Source organism: Erpetoichthys calabaricus, chromosome 4, assembly GCF_900747795.2.
Source record: "Erpetoichthys calabaricus chromosome 4, fErpCal1.3, whole genome shotgun sequence".
NCBI classification, from domain to species: Eukaryota; Metazoa; Chordata; class Cladistia; order Polypteriformes; family Polypteridae; genus Erpetoichthys; species Erpetoichthys calabaricus.
In genome coordinates, this window is record NC_041397.2 from 144,249,596 (window position 1) to 144,267,584 (window position 17,989).

At 38.0% G+C, this 17,989-nt stretch overlaps 1 protein-coding gene across 5 annotated transcripts in view; it reads left to right on the plus strand.

The window, feature by feature from the left end:
* epha3 (eph receptor A3) overlaps nucleotides 1-17,989 on the plus strand; it is a 214,022-nt gene that overhangs the window by 57,495 nt on the left and 138,538 nt on the right. For all 5 annotated transcript variants that reach the window (XM_028799857.2, XM_028799853.2, XM_028799854.2 and 2 more), the window contains exon 3: nucleotides 4,211-4,871. In XM_028799857.2, coding sequence (XP_028655690.1) covers nucleotides 4,211-4,871 — 661 coding nt within the window. The remainder of the gene's footprint in view (nucleotides 1-4,210; nucleotides 4,872-17,989) is intronic.

Genomic DNA, 17,989 nt, shown 5'->3' on the forward strand with positions numbered 1-17,989 from the left:
TAGTAGATATGGAAATGCATTAGTACAATACATAAAATGTATAACATTTTACTTTTAGTTAAAATGGAGTCCAAATGTGCTTGTTATGTCTGAAATAGTTTCCAGATTCAAACTTTCATGATTGTAAAAATTGCATCGTTGGTGTAGTTTTGATGTGAATGGCCTAATGGTTACTTGTATTTCATATTCCTTAAACATAATATTTTCCAAAGAAGCACCCAATAAAGTAGTAAAATCTCATTGAAGACCTTCCTTAGAGATACAATAAATGAAACCGAATGGCACTGAAGCACCATTGTAAGTAGTTGTATTACAGTATTGTTTACAGTATTTATATTATTATTAATGTATTATTAATAGTATATTTCAACAACTATTAATTTATGTAATGTATATATTATGCTGCGGTGGGCTGGCACCCTGCCTGGGGTTTGTTTCCTGCTTTGCGCCCTGTGTTGGCTGGGATTGGCTCCAGTAGACCCCCGTGACCCTGTAGTTAGGATATAGTGGGTTGTATAATGGATGGATGAATGGATGGATGAATATATTATGCTAATGTTAGGTTTGGTTACATGAGGTTAGGTTAGCTTAGTGTAGGTTATGTCAGGTTAGGTGTATACTTGATATGTCAATGTGATGAAAATGACACATAGGCACTTCCCTTATACTGCTGGCGTGCACCAGGTTAGAGCTGTGTGCTGTGCACAGAATGCAGTGTTGAAGACACAGCACATTAAAGTCAGTGTGGCGAAAATAACATCAGACACAGAGGCACGCCCCCGCCCCCTTTATATATGCCAACGCACTTAATGACTAATTGACTAACGATGCTCTTGTCAAAACAATGTCATTATTAAGTGAGACACGATGTGGTAATATGCCTGCCCATTACCAAAAGAGAGAAAAAAAATTACTTTTTAGGTATCTGCTCATTTAAAGAGGAGGAGAATAGAAAGAGAATGGCATTTACCTCTCCTGCGTAACAATCAAGAATGCAAGACAATGCTTTCTCTAGAGCAGCATTTCTCAACCTTTAAGTATTTGCGACCCGAGTTTTCATAACAGGTTTAATCTTGCCCCCCTAAGGTTTTTTTGAAATTTGTTATTTTTTAATTAATGATATATCATAGATGCATATTTTATTATACCTACTCAACTTTTATCAACATTTATCTAACTCTATATTTATTTTTCTAGTATCAGAATGTAGTTTAAGTTAATTTGTTTTGGTTTCAATAGATGTATTTTTCATATTTTCGATTCTTGTTTTCTTTGCGCCCCCCCTTTTTGTTACTTCGCTCCCCCCTAGGGGGGCCCGCCCCACAGATTCAGAACCAGTGCTCTAGAGTTTCCATGCTACTTCAGAAGTGTAACGCTACACATTGCTGGCCATTCCGGCAGAAGGGAGAAGTGAAGGCCTACGTGGCTCCATGTGCAGCCCAACTCCTTGCCAATAACTCATGGCCACCCGCTGCTGAAGTAAAAGAAAATAGGTGTGAAACATTTAGTGTACTGCTGAAAGGAAAAGGAATCCTGGAGGTTAATTCTAATAATAGTATTAGAAGGAGAGGTACTAACTTATCTTAGATGTGGATGTAAATACGATTGAGCTTTGTTTCTGTGTGTGTGTGCACATGTATGTACCTGCGAGGCTGCTGGCATTTTAATAGAGGCCTTGCAGGGACAGATGCAGTGTGACATAAGTATGTACTCTCACAACCCACGATTGGATAGAGGGTGACGCAATGATTGGTCATCAAAACAGCACAGAGTATAAAAGTTACTTCCTGCCTGCAGCAGTAGTAGTAGTGAGTGAGTTTGGTGTAGCTTGATCTTAATAGTACATCCAGCATAGTGGCTTGTACCTTGGGTTGTATATACTGCATTTTCTTTATGTACATAGATACTGTATATAAATATCTCCTAGATATAGTATAGTTTTAGTGGAAGTATTTGTATACACGTTTGTGTGGCACTTTTTGTCTTTTTGTATATGCACTGATTTCTTTTCTTTGCAAATATCTTTTTGTGGATCGGATTATTGAAAGAACTGTGGTTTTGTATAGAACTTTCATTACCACATTTTTATTTAGGAAGACTACCAATTTTTTTATGTATATACATTTATTCATTTATTGCTTCTATTTCATTTGGGGAGTTGCAATTCACATTGTAAATATCGTACAGTTTCACTACTTTTGGAACATTGCTTCTTTTACTTTGTGTGTCAGTTGCGGTGAGGACCATTTAAAAAAGTCTGTCTGATGCTATTTTTTTGTGCACCCGTAAATAAAAAAAACACTTTTGTTTATGCAATACCACCTTTTTGTGTCTGTGCCTCCCTATCTAACAATATCTAGTGTCATCTTTCCCACTTCACAGGGAGTCACCAATGACTATACAGATTTTGTTTTTCTTTTACTTTTCATATATGAATAATTTGATTTCAAACATATGGTACAACCTGTTGCAAACAAATACTGTATTTCACAATGTAATCTGCACACTATCTTAATTTATTATGACACGTCTGTATAGAGCTTTTATATTCTCCATATATTTGTGTGATTTTGCTCCCACAAGTCTGCTGCCACTGCCCTTTTTTGGCACAGTTCTTTTGAAAGATAAATTGGTAGACTGAATTTAATACATTGTTTATGTATCCTTTTGGGCTTAGGACTGTTAAATCTTGGCAAGCTGTTTAAAGTACACCTATGTTAGTCTGACTGTTCTAAAACTATTTGGAAACTTTTTCTCTGAGCTGTGCAGATTGCCCTGAGATGTGAAATCAATTAAGCTGTGATGCCGATATCAAAGAAGGAATTAACTGTACACACTAACACTATTGTGCTATCCTGGCCTCCAGCCTAGTCTCATCTTTCAGCATCTCAAAAGTAAAGAGAAAAAAATGGAAACGCATCCTTTGTTAATTTTGACGTCTCCGTCAGTGACTAAAATGAGCATAAAATAATGCAGAGGTTTCTGGACCTTTGGATTAAATGTGAAGCTCTCAGGTCTCACATTTGCTGTTCTGGCAGTGCTACACTTTGTTTTCTAAGAGCAATGCTTCATAAAGCCAAGGAGGACTTTGTCCCCATGCAAGCAGGTTTTTACTAGCCCAGATTCTGGAAACATCCTGGCTTCAGTTTTCATTAAAAGAGCCATCACTAAATGCACAGCTGTGCTTTATTGTGTGGAGAGAAGCTCTGAGTAAATAAGCACTTCAGAAATGAACATGTCAGCAGGTGCTTTCATTTGCTTGTGTCTCAGTCATCAGAACACACTCTTTCCAAAAAAAAAAAAAAATGATGATGACTAAGTACTATTGAGTGCCACTTGTAGTACACCTGCTTATAAAGGAGTGTGCATAGTCATACCACATCTTCTTCAGGGCCTCTTATAAACCAATTATTAAAATAAAAACAAGACTCACTTATTTCACCAGACATGTTTAGATAGATAGAGTTTAGGTCTGCTCATAGCACGTTTTCTGGTAACACAAACTGTTCTTAAGCTCCATCTTCTTCATTATAATATCATGTTGTACATATATTTTCTGAGTGAGTTTTTCTGGCCTCATCTCCTTAACATTCATACACATCATCCTTGGGGTCATTTCTGTATCATACCTTCCTTTATTGATGTTCTTATCTATTGTATTTGGCCCCCCAAAGACAGCCTGATGCAATGCCTGCTTGATGTCTATTGCTTTGCTGAAAATTTTCTTGAAGCCACTGTTGTATTACATCTTTATGGTAGGCTTCCTCAAAGCTCATGCTGATCTTCTTCTGAGATTCACAACTGTACCAAGTGCTGCTGTTTTACTATGACTTTATGAGTAAGGTTCTCTTACAATATACCCCAAAACAATTACTGTCTTGAACTAATTCTCTGTGAAGGTAATTTCCATACTGCATCTGCTTGAACATTTCATCACATATTTGAATGAAGCTGATATACTGCAACTTTCTGAGATTTGTAATGTTTCCAGAGTAACTTTATTGTACATTGCCTTGAGAACTGTTGATCAAAATTAAAATCTGGGGTGGTACCATCAATCTGAGTGCTGCAGTATAAAAATGACTCCTGCCTGGACACAATACAATATTCCACTTAGTAAACTTCTAACAAGTGCTAGAAACAACCATGTGTCTACTGCTTGTGAATGCCTAGTGCCTGAGTGACTTTTTTTCTTTTACTTTTCTTCTAGTGGGAGGAGATCAGTGGGGTGGATGAGCACTACACGCCAATCCGTACGTACCAAGTGTGCAATGTAATGGAGTACAATCAGAATAACTGGCTGAGAACAAATTGGATTGCACGGAATTCTGCCCAAAAGATCCATGTGGAGCTCAAGTTTACTCTGCGAGACTGCAACAGTATTCCTCTTGTCTTGGGCACATGCAAGGAAACCTTCAACCTATATTACATGGAGTCTGACGAGGACCAAGGAGTCAAGTTCAGGGAACACCAGTTCAGCAAGATTGACACCATTGCAGCAGATGAGAGCTTCACACAGATGGATCTTGGTGACCGTATCCTTAAGCTCAACACAGAAGTGCGAGAGGTAGGCCCTGTGAGCAAGAAGGGCTTCTATCTGGCATTCCAGGATGTGGGAGCTTGTGTGGCACTGGTCTCAGTACGGGTATACTTTAAGAAATGCCCATTCACAGTCAGAAACTTAGCCATGTTTCCCGACACAGTCCCCATGGACTCTCAGTCTCTGGTAGAAGTGAGGGGCTCATGTGTCAATCACTCCAAGGAGGAGGAGCCTCCCAGGATGTTCTGCAGCACAGATGGCGAGTGGCTAGTACCGATTGGAAAGTGCCTGTGTAATAGTGGCTTTGAGGAGCGAGGGGCATCCTGTCAAGGTAATTGTTCAAATGATGACTGTTTCCCTTACAAGTTCAGTAATAGTAATGATGATGGTAATACATTTTATTTATATTGTGCCTTTCCCATGCTCAAAGTGCTTAAGATACAAATAGCTTCTGCATAGAACAATAAACAAATAAACACACACACATATATATATATATATATATATATATATATATATATATATATATATATATATATATATATATATATATATATATATATATATATATATATATATACAAAAGCATTAAATAGCATAAAAGAAAGAATAAGCCAGAATATAATACTAAATTTAATACTAAAAGAAATGCCTGAAGACATCATATAATTTGTGAAAAAACACACACACACAAATTATCCTGATCATCTGGATACATCGGCAAACTAAAAGAAGGGGCAGAATGTTAGGTTAAGTTAAAAACCTTCCTGAACAGATGAGTTTTAAGTTGTTTTTTAAAAGAATGAATAGAGTCAGGTGATCTAATAATATCTAATAATAATTTAGGGAGGTCATTCCAGAGTCTGGGCGCTATACAGCTGAAGGCCCTGTCACCCATAGAGTGTAGGTTAGTGTGGGGCACAACAAGATCGCCAAAATCAGAGGACCTTAGTGAGAAAACAGGAGCATAGCAATGGAGAAAGTCACTGACGTAGTTTGGTGTGAGACCATTTAAAGCTTTGTAGGTTAATAATAGAATTTTATACACAATCATCTGCATAAAAATGATAACCTAGTCCAAAGCTTGTCTATCAGTCAGATGGGACTTAAACCACTGGAGGACAGTGCCAGAGATACCCAGAATGTTCTCCATTCTGGACAGTAGAATGTCAAGTCTGACAGTGCCAAAATCTGCATGGAGGTCTAACAGAATTAATATCTTTGCTTCACTGGAATCTACCATGTGGTATGGTGTCACATGCTGTTTCTTAGGGTAATTCAAGCTGAAGCATCCCTTCTGTTAGCCTGATGTAGTCACATACATGATGTATAGTGAGAAGTACTCTGTGTCAATGTCATTGAGTTGCTTTATCAAGAGTTAATGCTGGTGTATCTGCTGGTAAGCAAGGCAGGATCAAGCACGAGTCAAAACGTGTGCTGAAAGAAATCTCTCAGTTCAAAAATTCATTTTAAAAGATTTAGTGAAAATTTCAAAGCAAACAGTCCACTCAAGAATAAAGAAAAAGGTTGTTACACACGTAGAATAAAAGGCAAAAACAAATTGGAAAAAAATGTCTCTTCTCTAAACTCAGCTTTTCTTGCCAAATGTCAGTTGTTCCTATACTTAAAGATGCTTTACTTCGCCTTCAGTATTCTCTAAACGTATGGTCATGCTTGTTCAATAGAGCTCGATGCGTTACATACTATTGGGCATGTTAAGGCACAGTTTAAAACCGTGTGCCCTCCATGTCTTACTCATGGCAAGGCAGGTCACTGAGACTAATCTGTAGTCAGATCGACAAGAAATAGTTAGAATATACCCATTCTATTCAGTTTGTGTGGGTTATAAGAACCTCCCATAGACTATGCACTAATATATAGGCAAACATTTAATATAACTTAAATAACTAGCAAATGGTTCGTACAGCTGGTCCTAAGAGAGTTCACAGGCATTTACTGCAAAGCTGGTTCAGTGCTGCGTACTCTGATGATATTATCTATCTATCTTAACTTTTAGATTTACAAATGTATCTATCACTTATTATTAAGTTTTTCTATTATTTTTGTTAATATCCTAACAAGGACTGTAAATGGTACCATATATATAATGTAAACTTTAAAATATCTGGTTGCTAGTTCAAACTGTCCTCCCTATGGAACTTTTAACAAATCACTTAGCCTGTCTGGCTTCCACTTGGTGCTATATTCAGTATTCTGTGTTTCCTTGATTAGATAAGCCTTCTTATGTAAAGTTATGAACAGTCAGAGAGCTCAGAAGGTGAAGAGGCAGGTACTTATGATCTCATATTAGGTATATGTAATCACTGCTGCGACCAAAGAAATCAGTCCAAAAGAAAACTTATATTCTGCTTTAAATTAAACATGTTCTGAATGCCAGAAAAAGAAGATCAAATCATTGATCAGAATCAAAATCAGAAACCAGAAGGAAATAATAAAATGTTTGTGAGGAACAAATTGAAACGTTTGCTAAAAAGTTGCTCCTAGTTTAAAATCTTGATTTCCTAGTAAGTGTATATTGCATTCTAAACATTTTAATACCTATTTAAGCTTAATGTTTTCCTTTTTCTAATTTTTAAAATGAAAATAGAGTGTCCATAAGCAATGGCTGCATCAACTTCACATGCCAGTAAAGCAAGCATTTTAACTCAGCAACAACAGCTCAGAGTAACAAAATAATTTTAAATAAATAACTATTAAAATCAACAAATAAAAGATATCAATGATGTTCAGAACTTGCTAATCTGGAGGTCATTCCACATGCACCTGTGTCTCTTGATCAGGCATTGTCTATTCTATAAGAAACAACAATATTTAAACAAAACATAATTTAAACAGCATGAGAGGAGCAGAATGCAAATCTACGAGCTAAATAGAAAATTCTACAGCAACTAAAAAAGGAAAAAGCCAAATTAGGAAATAACTTTATTTACAAGATGGAATTATTCTCTGATTTAAAACCCAGCAGCTTCTGTTGCACTCTAAAAATGGCTGACAGGACATAATGTTCATTCCTTGTTAGCCTCCGAAACAGCCCTTTTTTACGCAGACGTCTGATTCTGCTATGGCCTAGCTGAAGTGCAGATATCTGTTGCTTGTCCCGTTGAGTGGCTAAAGGCTGTCTCTGTGGCTCAGAATTTCCTCGCAGTATGTGTTGCACTTGTCATCCATTTGACAATCTCTTATTAGATGCCGAGCGCAACTAATGAAGGATAATAAGAGTGTTGGATTACCAAGGGGGTGACAGCTGTGACTATCTAATAAATCCCTTCTCCAGCACAGGGTGAGGGTGATTGAGAGGCATTCATCAGGAGAGAGGTTGGGGAGGCCGGAAGGCCATCATTAACCCATTACTGTCTAACTCTCAGCCTCATCTTGATGTCCCGGTAATTCTTTCCCCTTAACTATAGTACAGTGCTGAATTTGATATATGATATTACAATTTTTTTATACTGCCATTGTTAATTACTTCATCATTTCTGTAACCTGGATGCCTGTAGCATACATGTAACAGTCAGGTGATCACTTTGGTTTATAAGCTCAAACGGCTACATTTGCTAGGTTTCATAGAATTTTTCCGGCTGCATTTGCTAGGGTTCATAGAATTTTGCCCAGTGCCTTGTGAGAACAACTGGACATTCTAAAGAGCAATTCATTATGAAGGGAAGAGTGTCAAACCCCTCTACACAAAGAGAAAAGCAGACTGATCATGCTCTTTCAGCTGCTCAATACATGGTCATCTTAAGTACATACTGAAGGATTAGCCAGTCAAGTAAAGGTCCTGAGCAGAATTCAAAATCCAGACTCTGAAGCCTTTCCTTCTAGATATTGACTGCCTAAACCAGCATATTTGAACTAATAGAGGATTATGACTATTACTTTGCATAAAGCTTCAGATAAACACCTGTCATGTAGTAGACACTCTGCTGGTACCTTTGGCTGACATATTAGCATTGGGATGGCATAATAAAAGAAACAAGAGTACTGTCTTTGTTGGTGGCAAAACGATAAGTAACACTTTCTCCACCTCATGTTGTCAACTTTGATCAATGTGTGAGTCTTATATGGCAACACTTTTGGAGAAATGAGACTGCAAAGGCAAATCCCAAAGTTTGATCCCATTTGGGTAATAAAGTACAGTGGGTGCTAAGGAGTAAGCTGCAATCAATATACTGTTCAGGTCATTCAGAATCATTTCTGCTACCACGTGTCTACTAAGATTTGGGTAATTACTGATGTAATTATATGTTATTAGCACAAAGAGCGTGATACTTTGGAAAACTCAGGTGTTCTCTTGTTATTGTAAATTAACTAGGGGGCTTAGCCCCCTGCTCACTTTGCTTTTTTGAAGTTCCACAGGGTTCGAATACATTTATGAAGAAGAGATTTCAGTTTTTGATTTTTGACAAAAATGCAAACCTGTTTGAAAACATATTTTCACTTTATCAGTATGGGTTATTGAGTGTAGTTTGATGGACAAAGATAGCAAATGTATCCATTTAAAATGAAATCTGCAACATAGTATAATAAACAGAAAGTGAAAGGTTTAGAATAATTTCTGAATCCACTCTGTGTAGCTCTAAATTGGTCCTATATGAGTGAGTGTCGATGAGTACATAAATGTACCCTGCAATGAATGCGTTCCCGATTCAGGGTTGGTTCCTGCAACACATCTATATGATACCAACATTCTGCACTTAGTCGGTGGATTTAAAGTTAATGGACAGGTGGATGTATTTATCACACTGTATATCTTTCTTTCTTTCTTTCTTTCTTTCTTTCTTTCTTTCTTTCTTTCTTTCTTTCTTTCTTTCTTTCTTTCTTTCTTTCTTTCAAGTATATAGACACTCTGCAGTATTTCTCCTCTTCTCTCTCAGTGTCCTTGGAATTGATATCTTGCACTGGCAGATTTGGGTAACTTACTCCCCTATTTTTTTCATGCTTGCCTAAGTAGCTATTGCTCAGTTTTGAGTGGTTGAGGAATATACTCAATTGCACACAGCAACCGCCGGTAAAGCATCCGTTGTTATTCTGAAGTGTCCTGCTGAGCATCAGCTCCATTGCCCTCTAGTTCATTGTTCGGCTTGGCTGTAGAGGTTGGCGGAGGGGAAGGCCTTGCGCACAGCTGCCTCCGTGTCCTTTGGAGCTGCCAAATGTTTAGAATTCTTTCATGATTTGGCAGGAAACTCGATCTCGTTGGTCGGCACCTCTGATTTGTAATTAGATCATTTTAATGATACCAAAAATGTGTGATTGAATATTTTAATGAGGAGAGGGCTTATTCACAAAGCTGTGAAAAGGCATCTTGTCATATGTTCTGCCTGCTTGTTGGAGAGATTTATTTAATTCGATGTGCCACTTTTTTCTGATAGCTCTTTCAGTCTTAGCACCATCTCCAGGAATATTGTACTTGGGAGAAAGGCGGGGGGAATTGAACAAAGTGGAACACCTTTTTTCTCTCTGTATGCGGGAAAATTTGGGGTTTCTGCAAATATTTGAACTTATATTAATGTAACAACCCCTGGTCCTTAAAGGGACTGAGAGGGCACCAGAATTGCTGTGAGCATCTACAGCTCCGGACTTATTCACACTGAGATATCCATAAAAATGAATGTACTCTCCTTGAGAGGGTTTGCTCATCTATAAAATAAAAGCAATGGCCTTGAGTGAACAGCTTTTGAAACTTGCTGGTTATGTAATCCACAGAGAACTCTTTAAAAAAGGTGCCCATTATTGAGTTAGGACACCTGGGGCCTCATGCTTAACGCCGAGCGTAGAATTTGCTCATGTAGAATTCTTACATGACGTAAGCACAAAAGCGGAAATGTGCTTATACACAAAAAAATCCAGATGCATAAATCTATGTATTCACCAACTTCCACGATCTTCCGCTACATAAATCCAGGTCAGCGTGAAAAGTAACGCACGTGCACGCGCCTGCTGTCCCACCCCAACTCCTCCCAGAATTACACCTCTTTGAATATGCAAATCAATATAAATACTGTAGCCCTTAAGCCCAGCCTTCTGTGAAAAGACAATGGCAAAACCACAACGCAAAATAGAACAATTTCAGTGAATACCAAGTGGAGGCAAAGAAAAACGTACTATTTGTTGGTTTAAACAGTGGTATAAACAACAAAAGGAAGTTGATCGAGTGACATAGTGTGTCGGAGAAACTCGAAAGCTCAAGTTCGCAAAGTCACACAGTGCTCGAAATAAAAAAGAAGTTGTCACATAACAAAATCACCATGAAAAGCCGAGTTGTAGCCCACCGTCTGAGTTTCATATGAAAGCTTATTAGGGTACAGAGAAAAAAATAATAGGCACACAGTGGGAAAAAAGCACGAAATGTCAACTTTAATCTCGAAATTTCCACTTTAATCACGTAGTTTATTTTGTCATTAAAGTAGAACATCATAAACTTCATCTTAAAATCGTTTAATTTACCAGTTTCTCAAATCCCATCGTAACTACTGTAAAGTAGCACGTTAAATGCTTTGTTTTGTATTTGATCTTCTATGTGCTCTATGTGTGTGAATCACTACGTGCTTCCGGGTTTTCTCTTCCTCCAACATGACACAGAATCCATTACATTCGTAATATTACAGCTCTCTGAATAACTAAAATACTGAGATGTATACTTGATATAATTTTCATGATAATAGGAGTTAAAGCATGTTATTAAACATGGGAACACGGTGGCGCAGTGATTGTGCACGACCTTCGATGAAATAATATATTGCAGCAGTAATGTCTCTTTCAAACGTACTAACCCCCAATTCCTGTCCTTACCTTTCTTTCTCCAAATACCCAATCACCCCACAATCAGCTCTGTAATAGAAGTTAAGCCATCCGTAAGCTTATAACGCCGATTCTTCAAAAATTTTAAGGAACATTGAAATATCTTCATAGTACATGTTTAATTATTCTATCCTTCACGCCAGTCCCAGTGAAGCATACAGTGCGAGGCAGGAACAATCCGTGAACGGAGCGCCAGATCCTTGCTAGCGCAGCGACACCGTGTCCTTTATTTATTAACAATATAGATTATTTAAATGAAGTTAAAGTTTTATCTGTATAATATAATAAACATTTTTTGCTGCATTTCATCTTTAAAATGATATCGTCATCATATGTAAATACGCACTTTATAAGGTGGCTCTGGTTGTGCAATATTATAATTGTAGTGCAAGTTTACAGTGAGGTGATTGTACTAATAAGTACAAACAGTTTTACAAGGATCACTTGATGGACTGATTGATTGCGTTTATAGTTCTTGGGATGAAACTCTTTCTGAACCGCGAGGTCCGTACAGGAAAGGTTTTGAAGCATTTTCCGTGTGAGAAGCAGTTCAAATAGGAAGCATGGCTGATGCAGCGTGTGCTTGATGCTGTATACCAATAATTCTCTTTCCGATCAGCTTCTCCGAGGGGTGCAGTGAGAGTAATATGGAAAAAGATGATCCACTGTGGCAACCCCTAACGGGAGCAGCTGAAAGAAGAAAAAGAAGGTGCAGTGAGAGTAACAACACTAAAGCAGCTATGGTATTTGGAATAGTTTGGCCATTCCGTGGACCATTATATTGTTACAGGTTAATTACAATCAGATGCCTTAAACTAATAAACAATATGCAGTTAATTTCAGTGCATTTATAAAGCTGCGTCAGGGATGTGGATCTGAAAAAGAAAGGGAAACCACACAGTAGCACTGCTTTGACGCTGGGTGCCACCAGTCTGCAAAACCGAGTGGAGAACTTGTGTACGACAGGGTATGGGCTACAGTGGAAATGTGTGTGGCTTTACGCCAAGTCTAGGTTTTATACATTACGCAACATTTTTGTCTGTACGCACCGTTTATACATGAGGCCCCAGGACTTACTAAGAGGACAGTGAGGTTTGTGTCCTATCCTCTCTGGTCTTTATGCTTGTGTGTTCATTCAGCACATGAATTCACTAAAATAAGCTTTGGGGTGGACATAATTAGCATGTGGTTGAATCGCTGATGGTCTAAATATGGAATACTTGCATACAAGCAAACAGATCTTCCTGGTGTACAAAATATCTCAAAAAGGTAGATGCAGCATTAGAGATGTAGGTGGTGTAATTGTCAGAGAAGAAGATGTAGCTTTTTCTCATAATGTGGGATGAGCCATTGGTCAATAAGATACATTTTGTAAGCCATTCTTCAATTAGTCACGAAAGTTTGGGGTCAGGTTTGAATGCTACATAGTCTTTGTAATAAAGGGTTTGAATGCAAGGTAAGTCAAGTGTCAGATCTTTCTCAAAGAACTTTGAACTGAAGTTTCATAAAATGTTACAGTTTGACAAACTTTAAAAATATCTTGTGATTGAGTTTTTTTCTTTTTTCTTCAACACTTACATGTGCATTTTTAGAAGTTTTGAATTGTGGAAAAATGGAAATTATAATTATTTTGTTTTTAGAATTAGTTTTGGAAAAGTGTCATATCATGTCATTTTCTATCCCGCTTAATCCAGCCCAGGGTCATGTGGGTGTAGAAGCCTATCCCAGCTAGCATAGAGTGCAAGGCAGGAACAAACCCTGGTCAGGGCACCAGTTTGGAAAAGTGGTAAATATTAATATCTTAATGTATTTTTTATTTTGCAACACTATTTTGTTTTTCAGGACCAGCATCATTTTCTGTCTCTGGCATTAGGATGCAGTGGTTGGTTACTGGGAGTGTGGTTCCTAAATGTGATGTTTTTTAAACCAGCAGCTAATTCAGTGCTTTGTCAAATATTGTAGATATGTGTTGAAGGGTTCTGGATATGTTTATAGCAAAGACCATCTTGGGCATTTGGCTTTAAGAAATGTTCTTCTCACTTGTTTTTTGTCCACCATTTAGGATTCTCTTAAAGATTGGTTTTGCTCTGGTTTTGAGCTTTTGCCCATTTACTCCATTTGTAGTTATCTCCTGGTACTGTTTAAGATTCCCCTTACTGCCTGAAGCTTACTGCCTTTTTCAATCTTGGACAGAACGTGAACTGTTATTTTTTTTGTGATGCTATGAACTATTGTTAACTGATTATATGGGAGAAAAACAAAAAGTACTGTAATCTCTTGAGGACATAAATATTTAAGGCATAAATATCAGATTTCATGCTGGCCTCATCAAGAACAAATGTCCCTGGGCACAAAGTTATTCCTTAACTCTAAAGCAGAACAGCCACCATGCACAAATATTGGTGTGTGAAATTCCTGGCATCGCCTGAGAGGCGCTCTGTAGTGCAATGACTTAACATGGAGCGCTGACAGATGAAACACAGGTAAAGCTTGTGGAATGCTTTCAGGGACACAATTGCGTGTGTTAGCTGTGCTTTAAGCCTTATTAAGTGTCCAGCAAGACAGGTGCTTAATGACGTCTCAAGCTGGCAAGCTCATTTTCTCATTTTGTGTTCCTGAGCTGCACTTCAGTTCCCTGTGGGGTAGCCTGAGAGCCTGGAAGAGGTGTTCAGATCATGTCTTTGATGGCAGTCTGCGTGTGACAAACGCATTCAAACAGTGCTCTGTAGGACAGTCTTAGCTGTATTTCATACATTTTTGTATATCCTGACTTTCCTGTTTTCCATATATAGCAGGATTGCTGTTCTGTCAGTACTGTCTTGAGGTGCTCTTCTTCAAGGATTCAAACTTGCAGTCTAATGCTTATAGTTGACCTAACATTTCTTTTAAGTTGAAACGCTTTTAAATAGGAGGTCTGTGAGATGAAAGAGATGCAGACCAAGTCCTGTTAAATGTATTTCATATCATTCTAAGAACCACAAGGTTTTTCTGGTAGGATTATTTTATGAGTAACTATCAAAAGTAATGTATTGGCAGATTCCACTCGAACATCAATGCGACACCTTAAAGGAATACTCCACCCAAAAATTATAATATTTTTTGATAGTTTACAGCATGCTGTTTTTTTGATTACATTTTTGATCTCTTGTGTTTCCTGATACAGTAGGCTTCTACGAGGAACAACTCTTAACAAAAATGATATATCAAAAGGTTCATGACAAAAACTCTCATTTTATTCTTTGTAATATTTAAAGCTTTTTGTACATATATGCCTTTGTGTTCTAGATTTTTTGGATGAAGAATTCAGTTTTTATTGTTATTTCTTAATGTAACTGGTTTTGGCAGAGTTTGACTTTAATATTTGGAGTAGTGTCACGTGACCACGGCAGTCACATTAGTTACATTATTAGATGTAACTACATAAATATGGCAGCTGAGACACAACACAACAAATCTTAAGACTTTTAGCGACAGTTACCTTTCCTGCAAGTAGGTTGTTGAACTCTGGTTTTAGTTTTGCCCTTTGATTACACTTCTTTCTGACTTGATGGTTACAACCTCTGCCTGTTGTTGACTTTGTGCTCTGTGCACATTTCCATCTCCCAGTCACTGTTTTTGCTCACAATAATTCCCAAATGTTACTCGTCACTTAACACTTGCGTTGCATAATACATATGTCAGGTATCTAGTCATACGCTCACAACGTTCCAAGCACATGTATTTTTACTGAAAATCATTAAATAAAACACTTTTGAAAAATCCTCTTCAAAACAGCTGGGGAGCGCATTCAAATAGGATTGAGCTTTTTAAATTGAAGATCCACCTCTCCCAAGGAACACTTCTTAACTAGCATATTCCAAGGAGATAGTAGGGGGTTCTTGGCAGCACTGAGTTGTGGCATTCAGAAAAAACTCTTTCATCCTCACTCCAAATAAAATTGGCCTCTTTGTCTTTTTGAGTAACATCAACAGCTCTGGCTCCACTTTTCTACAAGTAAGGATGTCTATTTGTCTGATAAATGTCATAGCAATTATCCTCAGCACTTTTCTTGCACATAAAATGACAGCTTTCAGCATACTGGGGTCTCCTGGCACATTGTCCGTTCCACTCGGACAATTTGGTTATTCAACAGCTGAGCAGACTACCATGTGTTTGCTCAGCAGGAGGACATTCCTGCTGCTCTGCAATTTCCTTGTAACAGGTCACTGTCTGATCATCTTGTCTTCTGCATAGACTCCCTGCCACTTTGCAGCTGACGCAGTGTGGCTGCATCATGCAGAGTGCTGGCCCCTCTTCATCTACACTGCCTTATATATGAATTCCAAGTCTCTTCAAAGGAATGATTGTTAACAAAATCTAAAGTCAGCTGAATAAAAACTACAAGACTTGGATTTCAATTCCATTTCTTTTCCTCTAGTCTTCCTGAAACAAGATGAAGACTTGAAGCTCTTTGTGGTGCTACCCAATATCTCAGTGCTGAGGGGATTTAAAATGTTAGAAGTGCTTTTTGAAAAATCTGAAGGAAATCACCTTTTTCCCTTTCAGCTGCATGCTCCTGACAGTGCAATGCCAGAGAGGTGAACAGTGGCAGCTTTAATATCTGCTCTCTGTGTATGTCACAATACTTATCTGCTTGAGAACTTCCCCAATTTTTGTTGTTGCACTTTTCAGTGTGCCCGCATATCTATGGTGTCTCCTCTGAGACTGCACATTTTAATGTTCATCTCCAGAATAACTGGTTTACTGTGATACTGCCTCTTGTGTCTTATAGTACCTCTTCAGAGATTCTTACTACATGTTTGTCTTCTTCTGTGAGAGTTCATTTTCTTAAGTCATCCCACTTGATTTCATTTAAGGCTTTTATGTCAAAAGAGTCTCTTTCCTAGTCACCATTATGTTTTACATTCTTGCATGTACTGTATATAGCTGCATTGTTTCTGGCACTTTGCTCTTCTATAGTCTCACATATTGTCTTAAACAATAAACAATGGGCATATCCAGTTCAGGTCAGGTCAGGTCAGGTTGGGGAGCATGCACTGGTACAGTGCGTTGCCGCACCCACCACACAATGAAGCAGCTCAGGATCCTGGTTGGAAACTCCCCAGTTAGACACACGGTCCAGTCCCAACCTCCAGAAATAACAATCTATCTGCCACAGCCAGGTGTTACGTGGGCGACCCCTTTCCTGGTCCAGCCACTTGGGTCCCCAACAATGAGGATCCTGCAAGCCGAATCACTCTCTTGGAATCGCGTCACATGGCCGTAGTGCCGTAACTGACGCTCCCTCACAATGCAGGTAATGTGCCTCATTCAGGACTCCATGAGCAACCGCTCATTCCACCCAAAGTCCAACCAGCTGTTCAATTCAAATTATTTTTGTACATTATAGTGATCTTCACTTTGCAAATATTTATGAGTAAAATGTATTAGCAGTAAATTGCAAACCATACAACACTTACAATAATATGTACGCAATTTACATTTGATAGTAACAGTATACTTTAATTGAGATATAACCAGTGGACATCAGAAGAGTCCATTGCAGTTAAAAACAGCCCAAATAGACTTGTGATGGCTCATTAGCTTTCACACAGAGCAGATTGCCATTGAAATGATGTGAAAATAGCATTGATTGATATGTGTTAGTGGTGGAGGGTCTGTGACGTGTTGTTCAATTTTCTTACACATAACATTTTTGAAAGTATACCAAATAAAGTAGTATTCAATAACTAGCAATTGGAAAATATCAATTAATAAATAATGACCACATAATGACCACTAGCATAAAATCAGTCAATATTAACCTATGAAAGTAGAAATGGAACTCAAATAAGTTCCCCATCTAGCTGGTAATATTAGTTAAAATGCAATAATTAATTTAAAATTATATAAATCAGTAGTGCCCTGCGGTGGGCTGGTGCCCTGCCCGGGGTATTGTTTCCTGCCTTGCGCCCTGTGTTGTCTGGGATTGGCTCCAGCAGACCCCCATGACCCTGTAGTTAGGATATAGTGGGTTGGATAATGGATGGATGGATGGATGGATAAATCAGTAAGAATTTGGAAAGAAACTGATTTATTGTGTAACAGGAATACAAATCGTACACGAAGAAATGGGCAAGAAGATCAGTGACTTTCGGCGATTGTTTTTGTATATCTGTGGCTTAAGCCACTGAACCCTCCAACCGTGTAACCCCAACATCCATTTTTAAACAAGTCCTATGCTAATATCAGTTAGGGCAGCTGCACCTTTCCTGTATTATTAATTAGTTCAAACACCATTTAGCTACAGGTTGATAGCGTCAGCTGAATTGTTCAGTCAATTCAGTTTTATACATAGTTACACAATTGCTTCTCCTTTCCATTTATTTCTTGAGAAGTGACTTTTTTTGTATTCTTTTAGTTAACATACCTAAAGCAGCAGGAGAAGGTCATTGTTGTGTTTTTCGCTTACCCTTACATTTGACTCGCTTGCATTGGGTACCCGAGCAGCTGACAGATGAAAATATAAAAAAATATAAGGAAAATATATATAAGGATATAATGAAAGTATAAGGAAAAGGAAAATGTAAGGAAAAAATATAAGGAAAGGAAAATATAAAAAATATAAAAGTCCCACTCTCAAGATAAATT